Here is a 9,791-nt window from a genome sequence, read left to right as displayed (position 1 = left end):
GGTGGTTACTCAGAAGTTACGGGGGGGTTTCGCTGTAAAAAGAAGTTTTCTTCCCACGCACAACGGACACTAATGTTTTTGTCACTTTTTACGGACTCAAACTCAAAGTAAGGTCAGTACTTCCACGCTTTAAACGCTGCACGCTCATACTCTCTCCGCACTCGATATATTATCCATTGTTGATCTGCACACAGCTGTTGTCATGAACGTCGCACTCGCTTACGTCACTGTCATGAGACATTCTCGCAAAAAAATCACGGTTTTAGTAACGCAGTAACGCAGCGTGCTTACGGGAAAGTAACAGTAATCTAGTTAACTTTTTTGCAATAGTAATCCCTTACTTTACTCGTTACTTGAAAAAAGTAATCGGATTACAGTAAAACGCGTTACTGCCCATCTCTGCTCATAATTAACACTCAGTATTTGGATATTTAATATTTGCTGACATCGTCAAAGCGGTGACACTGTTGCAGGACTTTAAGGATTTATTTAAAAGTCCTCTGATTGGTTTTAAAGTGGTTTCATCCTCTGCTAATAAAACAGGTAATAAAGGAAGCTCTGAAGCACCTTTTTTAGCACTCAGCCAGCTCTTCAGGGTCACTTCACTAAGAAACCTTCCTTAAACGCTGAGTATGTACCCACTGCCCACAGAGCGCTCGCTGGCCTGTAGTTCAGCGTGTCTCACAGCGAGCGGAGGGAAAACATGAATAAAAGCTGCTTTTGTTTCCACGAATCCTCACAGATGAGCTCAAAGCCTCACATGTGCAGACTGAGCTCTGCAGTCCAGGCCTGCTACCACATGCACTTCCTGCTCTGGCCCCATGGTGAGTCAGGTTCACCACGTGCTTCCTCCCACTGCTGGACGCAGCTGGTAACTGCAGCGTGCATTCAAATCACCACCAGAGAGGCAGGAGTGAGCACGTCATGTGCACGTGCTCAAAAGCAGATGAAATATTGGAGTGATGGGGACTCTGAGTCTGCAGGGCTGTTTCACGTGTTTTAACTCCTAAAGTTTGGATTTTGTGGATTTTGTGACAAAGTTCCTGTTTTTTGAAGACTTCAACTCAATTCAATTTTATTTTCTATAGCACCAAATCACAACAACAGTTGCCTCAATGCGCTTTATATTGCAAGATAAAGACCCTGCAACAATGTAGAGAAAACCCCAACAGTCATATGACCCTATATGAGCAAGCACTTTGGCAACAGTGGGAAGAAAAAACTCCTTTAAAAAGTTCAACAGAAACTTCTTTGGCTGGTTAATGAGATGCTGGGTGATTTCAGGCCCTGTTCTGAGGGTCTGCTGCTGATCTAATCAGAAACTGTTTAAATTTTAACCTCTTATCTGCAAAAACACTGAACAACACTCAGATCCAAGGATCAACCAGGGCTGCAGCTAAAGAACAGAGGGCCTGGGGGTGGGGGTGCGGGGGCACTGCACACCAGAAATTTGATTGGCTGCCCCACCTAAAATTTTGATGTCAAATTACTGAAACCATGGTTGGAAATGACAGGGGAGGACAAAAATCCCTCTTTGTTCCTGCAGTGGGCGCTCTTGAGTCAGTGCAGAATGAATGGGGCTCTATGGAGCTGTAAATCATGTGTGGCAAACAGCCTTCTGGAAGTTGTCATCTTATCAGTTACAGAAGAGGCTGGGACAGCAGATTCAGTTCCAGTTTTAGCTTTCTGCTGATTTTAAAGATTTAAATTGAAGTTAAAAATAAAAAAAATTCTGTGACAGCACTACTTTAGTGCTTTACTCCATCCTTCATTGGAGCCTCCAGTGGCCGTCAGAAGAACTGCAGTTTTTTTGGACTTCAGGTTTTTGGCGTTGTTCTGCTTCCTTCCTGTTTTATTTTGGTAACCCTCCTCACAACCTCTGTTGTGTGCCCCTTCATGGTTCCTCGCTCTCCTTTTTGATCCTCGGCTCCGTCCTCATTACGTTCACCTGCATTTGTTTCCTAATTAGCTCTGAGTGTATTTATAGTCCTGCTGTCTTTGCTCCTCATCAGGTTTTGAGATTGTCATTTTATTTCTGCTGAGCCCTGCTGTGAATATGATTAAAGTTTACCTGTGTGCATGAATATTGCTTATATTTGCTTATCATGCTTGTTATGCTTCCTTACATGTAAATACTTTGCCTTGTTATTGAAAGATGCTCAATATTCCTGCCTTGGCTCTATTTTTAAACTTGGAAATGTAGACACTGTGTACTCAGGAGTCAGAGTCGGTCGCCATATTTAAACCCTGACAAGTATTTTTACCTGCTGAAAAGGAGACGGAGAGCTTCGAATATCAACCGACGGCTGCAACTCATGGTTAGCTCACTGCAGACATTTCCTGGAGAAAAATAATAATAAAAAATCTGTGTGCATATAAAGAAAATGTTAAGTTTTGTATATTTATTTAATCTGTTCAGATTCTTGAATTTGAATCCACACTTTGAAGAAATCTCTTTCAAAACAAGACCAACAGACACACAAAGGAAGCAACGTCATCACACACACGACCAACATGACAAGAAGGCGCACAATCCAGAAAACATCTGCCTGTCGAAACAAGAACCATCCAAGATCCTTCAGCTCGCTGATTATAACGTGTTTAAATGATTATAAAATGTTACAGTAATGAACATAACAAAGTCATAACCAGTATCATTTCCTTAATGTTGTCACTACAAACAAAGACTTTCTTATTCCATAAATAATTGTGAAATAAATAACTGTCAGAAATAATAAACACACCTGAGCAGTAACATAAATCACAATCGCTGTAAAGAAAAAGAATTGCATAAAAGCGGCGGCTCATTTCATAAAAAAATAGGGACACAAAGTCCCTAAAACCAGATTAGTGACTCGGGTATTGGACCACCAAGCCTCCACCCAGACACCCACTCCACACAGCACCAAACCACCACACACTGTTTGCTGTTTTAGAGGTTTTAAATTTAAATAGATCTGATTTCTCGTTCCTTTCAGAGTCCTGTTGGGTTTTTTGGATTCCTCTTTTTCATTTTCAGTCTCTGGAGTCTCAGCTGTTGTATTTGAGTTTCTGTCACTGTTCAGTGTCGCTGTAGTTTTGATTTCTTTACTCATCAGTGTGTTTTTTGTTTGCTGGTGAAGACTTTTCGTTTGAGTGGATTGTTCCTGCCTGTGTCTCTGTGTTTAGTTGTCTCGCTTTGAGTTTTGTGATTGTCTTGACTGTCTTCACCTGTCTCTTTGCCTTGGCTGTTTACCTGATTACCTCAGGGGTTTAGAAAGTCCCACCATCCTCAGGTCTGTTGTCTTGTCTTTGGGTGACCTCTCAGCTTTTTGGGTTTTCCTAAATAAACGCTTGTTTTTTATTTCTCCAGTCTGTTTTAAGAGTTTCCCCTTTGGTTCAACTCTGCATAGACTCTGTCATAAATAACATAAAAGTCCTGATCTTTTACTCAAGTTCTACCCTTAAATAACCGATAGTATCCTGTTGAAAAGTTAATTGTAAATGTTGCTCTGATCCAACCTCGTCTCTTTCAAATATACGTTCACAGTTATTACTAATAAAGTGACTGCAGGCTGAATGAAGACTTTATTAAACCCTTTAATTCCAGACTTGTGTCACTTTAACACCATTAGCTGGAGGAATCGCCTTCTTTCTTTTAGATTCTGGATCATAAAGAAATGAAAGGATGACATGTGAAAACATTACGTAATAAGTGTCCCAAAAACACATCAGGCTTCTAAATGCTGACGACAAATGAACTCTGTGCAAGTCTGAGCAGGAAAGTTTGACTCATTTGTTTTATGGTTGCACATCCTGCATAACTTTCTGGAAGTTCAACACATGATCCCAACCCCCATCATTAAAGTCCATCTGGAGGCCAAATTGTTGCATATTTTTGTTATATTTGTGCACAATGGTAGGATCTGATCATGTAACGGTCGTTAGAAAAAGTTGCATATGTCCATAAAGCCTCTTGCAGTCATATTTTGCAGTCAGATTCGAGTGAAGAGGCAAAAAGTGGAGCATGGATCTACCCGTGTCTTTACTAAAACCTCTAATCGATGAACTTTCTGGTATCTTTAAGTATTTCAGCTCAGATGTAGTCGGGGAGGTTCTGAATGACCTCACACTCTAAACAGTCACAGTGATACTGATGAACTATCCACACACTCAGCGTTATTCTTAGGGGCCTTATAGTTGTGGAGTTGCGATGCTGTGCAAAAGTCTTGAGCCACCCCTCATTTCTTTACATTTTTCCAGAAAATGTGAAATTACTGAAACATACATGGAGAGACGATGTATGAGCTGAAAACCTGTTTCCCTTCCTTAACGATGGCTCCTTGACAACCGCACTGAGACCCGCTGAAGGTCCACATGGTCTCTCAGATCTTGTTTTTTGGGTTTTTAAGGACTTGACTTTCAGACAATGTTTATCTGCTGTACATAGTTTTTTTCAGGCCACTTCTTCTTTTGTCCTCCACTTGTTCAGATTCTTCAAATTCTAAATAACAGACTGCACAGCAGACTGAGATGTGCCAAGTCTTCAGCTAATAGTTCTTTGGGAATCAGCTTGGTGGTGCAAAAATGCTGTTTTATGTCAAACTGTGTTATCTTTGGTATTTTTCATAGATTGGACTGAAAAAAAAAAGGAACGAATGTGTTTTTGTTAAAAGCTGCTACTAAAAAAAGTGCCTGCAGATACCATTTAAAACTGGTTCTTTGCTAAGTTGTCTGTTGTATTTGGACACAAATGCTCAAAATGGTCAGGTACAGGACTGGACTGAAAAAATCTGAAAGACATTTTAAGGAGTTTGTGACTGAAACAAAAAAAGAGGAATGAGTCTTTCACTGCAGAGGCCTTCCATGGTTATTTGGTACCTTAACCTTCCAGTTCTTTACAATAATGCCATGTTTTTGTTGGATATTATGAAACTATAATGAAGGTGTTGTAGCCCTAGACACGCTAATATACATATTCCCTTCCACTTCAGAATCCCGCCTCCTTAGTAAAAAAAGGAAAGAAAAACTCAAAAGTCAGCAGTTTTCCTTATTTTAGTTCTATAATTTCAAAACTGCAACAAAAAACATAAAAACATGATACTAAGAGTCTGTGTAGGTTCTCAGTTATCCACATCATGATATTCATAAGAGCTGGACTTTTTCTGAGATGCTTCTCCAGAAGGTGGAGAGTCTGCAAACCCTACTGGGGGTTGTCCCCTTCACACCTTTGCTCATGACATGCATGATTAATAGTGGGTCAACGACCAGCTCCAAAGGGGACAACCCCCACTAGGATTTAAATACCTGGGACTCTCCACCTTTTGGTTGGAGAACTGAAGAAGTCTCTTGGATAAGAAGTAAAGAAAAGAAAAAGAGCAGGATAGCTACGTGGCTTTTTTATTTGGTTTTGTTTGGAAGATTTGATAAAGAATAATTCTGTCTTTTAATTTCTGACTGATTGTTACTTTGAGTCTCTGTGTAATAAATATATGTTAGTCAGGAGGTAAAATTTATACAGAAATGTTTGAAGAAATGTTGTTGCAGGTGGAGAAAACCTGAAAAATTTTGACATTTTTTTGAGGCGAGGGGCTTGTGCACATAAAAGCAGCACCTACAATATTTTTTTATAAAGCAGCCCCGGGCTGTGTTTCACCTGCATGTGTGACATTTGGTACACACATGTACCATCAACAAAAAAGGCTTGTTTCATGTTTTTAGTCACGTGGTTTAACATAAGATAAGATGTACCGCAAAAAAACATAGTTGGGAAATTCCTTCAGGACCAGAAATAAAATATAAAAAGACAATTTTTTTTCCCTGTTGCTTTTGTTTCTGGACCCAAATGTTCCACGAGCCAACTGCTGCTCAGTTTAGTTTTTCATTAGTTGAGCATTTGTTTTACTATTTTTTTTTATTATAAAAACTTTGATCTTACGTGGACTGGAGCAGTGAAACTTCATTTATGTTGGTGTTAAAGAGCTTTAGCTGGGAAAAAGAGGCGTAATATCAACAGTATGTCTCAGTCTTTGTACATGATAAAGAAATGCATGAAGGGAATCTGTCAGCACGACTCTGTGGGTTTAAATTATAATAAATGTGTAAAATAAGAAGTTTCGTTTATCCATTTTTTAAACTGTGGAGACGGTGTAAAAATCAGATATTTCTATAGCAGCTGGCAAAATCAGAAAAAGTTATGTCATTTACTTGTTTATATATTACTTAATAACGTTGGTATAGTATGAATGTCTAAGTACGAGTGTTTGCTGGACTGATTCTGGCCCCTGGCCCTTATGTTTGACAACCCTGATATAGCGGGTATTTATCAGGGTAAAGATTTAAATCAACCCAAAGAGACAAAGACTGAATACATCTCCTGCTTCTTTTCTTTTTTTCAAGTACATAAAGTTGTCTAAGATATTTTTTCATACTATTGTTTCTACTTTTATTTCAGTGAACTGTTTTTATTTTTTAATTTATTGATTGCCACAGCTATAATTTTAGTTATTGCTTTATAATTAGCTTCCTTTAATAACCTAATGTAGTTATATGTTGTATAAACATCCTTCATGTCGATATTATTACTTTTTAAAATCCACTAAAAGGAGCCGCTGCGGTTAAACTGTTTGAAAAGGAATGAAGTAAAGAGTAAAATAAAATAATAACCGTGTGACTCCTGGTTTAAACTGCCGTGTGTAAACCCCGCCCTCGTGTTCCGTGTCGGTCGGAAATACGTCACGTTTCTGAAGCTAAAGATGCTCCAACTCCGCGCTGAGTGTGACTTTAACATTAAGTTGTACTCTGTGGCAAACTTTGGCCACACCTAGATCCTGTCCAAAAAAAAAAAAAAAAAAAAAAAGGTTTATTTTTTTTAATTTTTTTTTTTTTATTCTTCCTCTGGTGCGTTTGTTTGTGTGTCGGCGAGTCCCGGCGGCGTAACCGGAGAAGGGCCTCACAGAGAGGGGAATGCAGGACTGCAATGGAGCACAATGCAATACAGGTAAAGCCGATGTAATTTCCAAATAAAGCCGTTTATGTCGCTGGTGGCCGGCCGTTTTTTGACCTGTTGACGTGGAGAATATTTTAAGCTAGCGTCGGCGCGGATTGAAGCCTGAATTCTGGGTTTTATTTCATTTACTTTGGCCATGTCGTATTGAGTGTTTTCTCATATCAGCCAAACCCAGGCACGGAGAGTTGCTCTGACTGCAATTACAACTTTATTCAGCCAGGCTCAACTTTTTTCTGGCTCCAAATAAATCGGTGATATTTGTATTTTTCGTGGGGGGAAACAATGGGCTGTGACACCGAGCTGTCGCCTCGTTTCCTATCCTACCCAGCCGTTAAATTCCAGTTTAATATTTCTGATATTTTCTCCGTGTTAATGATTAATTTCTTTGTGTGTCGTGTCGACAGTTTCTTCCTCCGGCTACCAACCCCCACCCACACTAACAAGAAGCACATTAGCTCCAAATAATATTAAATTCTTGACCTGAAAATATCAGGAAACTTTTACCCTCCTTTTTTTTCCAGCCCCAAAGAAAAAGCAGCCGAGCTACCATCGACATGTTCTCCATTTTTATGAGAATTAATTCCCAGCCCGACGTGATATTAGAGATTAGAAATATTTTTCAGGACTAGGTGGAGCAGTGTTGCTTTTAATAGGAAGCATATTGATATTATGATCAAATCCTCCCCGACATTTTGTCTCCGCTGTAATTGGCACAGTTTTAAGGAGGAATCTTATTATTGTGTGTTTGCGTGAAGGGGGAAATGAAATGTAGAATTGTTTTGTTTTTTTTTTGTTTTTTTGTTTTTTTGTTAAGGCTATTTCAAGTGCAAAATAAAAAAATCAAAATAAAATAAAAATCGAGCGAGCAGGAAACACGCCAGAGGACACACAGCGAGGGCAGCGTGGGCTTTATAAGAAATAAAAGTCATTTATTTGGACTGAAATCCTCCATGTGTGGCGCTGCGTGGATGTGGGGGATATTTAATATTCCAGTGCTGCTTGTATATTTTTACAATGTCTCTGTTTAAATATTAATTTACTGCAACACTGAGAGTTTTTCCTTTAGTGCTGAACTTGTGAGCTTTTGAATAACAGGATATACCCAAGGTCAATACTGCTCGCTTTATTTAGTTTATTTATTTATTTATGTGCAAAGCAGGAGACGTTTTTAATTTCTCTTCCTTCCTGGGTTGAAAACAGTGTTAGAAAGAAAATCTCACTGCATTATTGTCAGAAATATCACGAGAACTGACGCAGGCATGGTGCAGATTAAGGGTTTCCATCTTAAATTCCTGTGTGTGTGTGTGTGTGTGTGTGTGTGTGTGTGTGTGTGTGCATTTTAGACAGAGGGCTGCCTCTCACAGCTCAGATTATATTATGTGCCTCTTATTTTCCTGCCTGTGGTAGGCTGGAGCACTGCTTCAGCCCTCCCCCAGGGCCACGGGGAAAAAAAGGAAAAAGATACTGGTAGACTGGGCTACACTGGATAATGGCATGTTTATGACACAGAAAGCTCACTTCATGCTGGTATTTATCATATATTCTCACTGTAATTAACTTAAATACATGTATGCAACTAATTCTGGGGCTGAAACTGGTTCTGCAGGACTAAATACTGACTTAGTTTGAGTCCTTTTCCTGCTTGTAATTAGAGTCGGAGGATAAATTGATAAGAAAATGAGTTTGAAACTAATTTAAAGGCGATTGTTGTGTTTGTTTGTTTAAATGAGTTCTCCTACTCAAATGCCTGCATGTCGGTGATTGATTGGTTAGACAATGAACCCATAAAACATACCTATAAACTAGTTTGTCTGTTACAGCTCTTTGTGTTCCCATTACTCCAAATTCCTTCAGAAAGTCTGATGTGTGTCTGTTCCTGCCTTCATACTTACAAAGATCTTACTTTCATGGTTAATGAGTATTCAGCTGAGTTTACATATTAATAAAAAATGAATCTGAAACTAATTTCAAGGTGATGTTTATGTTTGAACTTTGTCAGGCGAGTGTAACTGTCTGACTGAAGATCACTGATCGGTTGGTTATTGATCACACAAATTACCTGCAAACATTTTTATGTTACGTTCTTGTGTTTCTTGATTGAAGTGTGGGTTTGATCAGATACGAGCAGCATAAAAGTTTACAGATTATCTTATTGGAGGAAATTAATCGCCGCTGCTGTCGATATCGATTGATCTTCAGTTTGTTAAGTGTGAGCTGAACAGTGAATGTATCTTTGCTTACAAAGATCTTAAATGACATGGTCAGGTGATTAATAGAAAAATACTCCGAAACCAGTTTAAAGGTGATTTTTCTGCTAGTTTTCTTTTGTTAAATGTGACACAAAAAAGTCAATTTTTCTGTTCCTACATGTAAAAAAAGGATCTCACTGATAAATTCAACAGAAAAGACGTGGTTTATATTACTGTGCTGTGTTCACTTTACTCAGATTTCCAATATAAAGTTATCATTTCATGGATTCATTGATTAAGAGAGCCTCAAACATTTTGATGAACAATTACTCAGAACTTAACCAACCCAGCCTTTAGCTTCAGCTCATGTGAGTAAATAGAATTTCTTTATGTATTTAAAAGTGTATAAAAGTGAAGACATTTGAGATTAATTGATTTAGATCATGGAAGGAAGTGAACGAGCGCTGGTGCTGATATTGATGTGTCAGTGTGGGGCAGCTGTGTGCGAAACGTGAGCTAAAGAGAAAAGTTGTTACTTTGTTGGATTTCTGTTTTTCTGCTTCTGCAATTTAAATCTTTTAAACTAAATTGCTGAGTGAGTCAGTTGGTTCATA

The 9,791-nt window shown here is 38.7% G+C and overlaps 1 protein-coding gene across 1 annotated transcript in view; it reads left to right on the top strand.

Moving 5' to 3' along the window:
• The first annotated feature begins 6,698 nt into the window (after positions 1-6,698).
• zgc:77151 (uncharacterized protein LOC337153 homolog) overlaps positions 6,699-9,791 on the top strand; it is a 49,856-nt gene continuing 46,763 nt past the window's right edge. The window contains exon 1 of the mRNA XM_031750289.2: positions 6,699-6,979. Within this exon, the coding sequence (XP_031606149.2) occupies positions 6,959-6,979 (21 nt within the window). The 5' untranslated portion in view covers positions 6,699-6,958. The remainder of the gene's footprint in view (positions 6,980-9,791) is intronic.

The sequence above is a fragment of the Oreochromis aureus genome, linkage group 10 (genome assembly GCF_013358895.1).
Source record: "Oreochromis aureus strain Israel breed Guangdong linkage group 10, ZZ_aureus, whole genome shotgun sequence".
Classification (NCBI taxonomy): Eukaryota; Metazoa; Chordata; class Actinopteri; order Cichliformes; family Cichlidae; genus Oreochromis; species Oreochromis aureus.
This window is presented reverse-complemented; position numbering and strand designations above follow the sequence as displayed.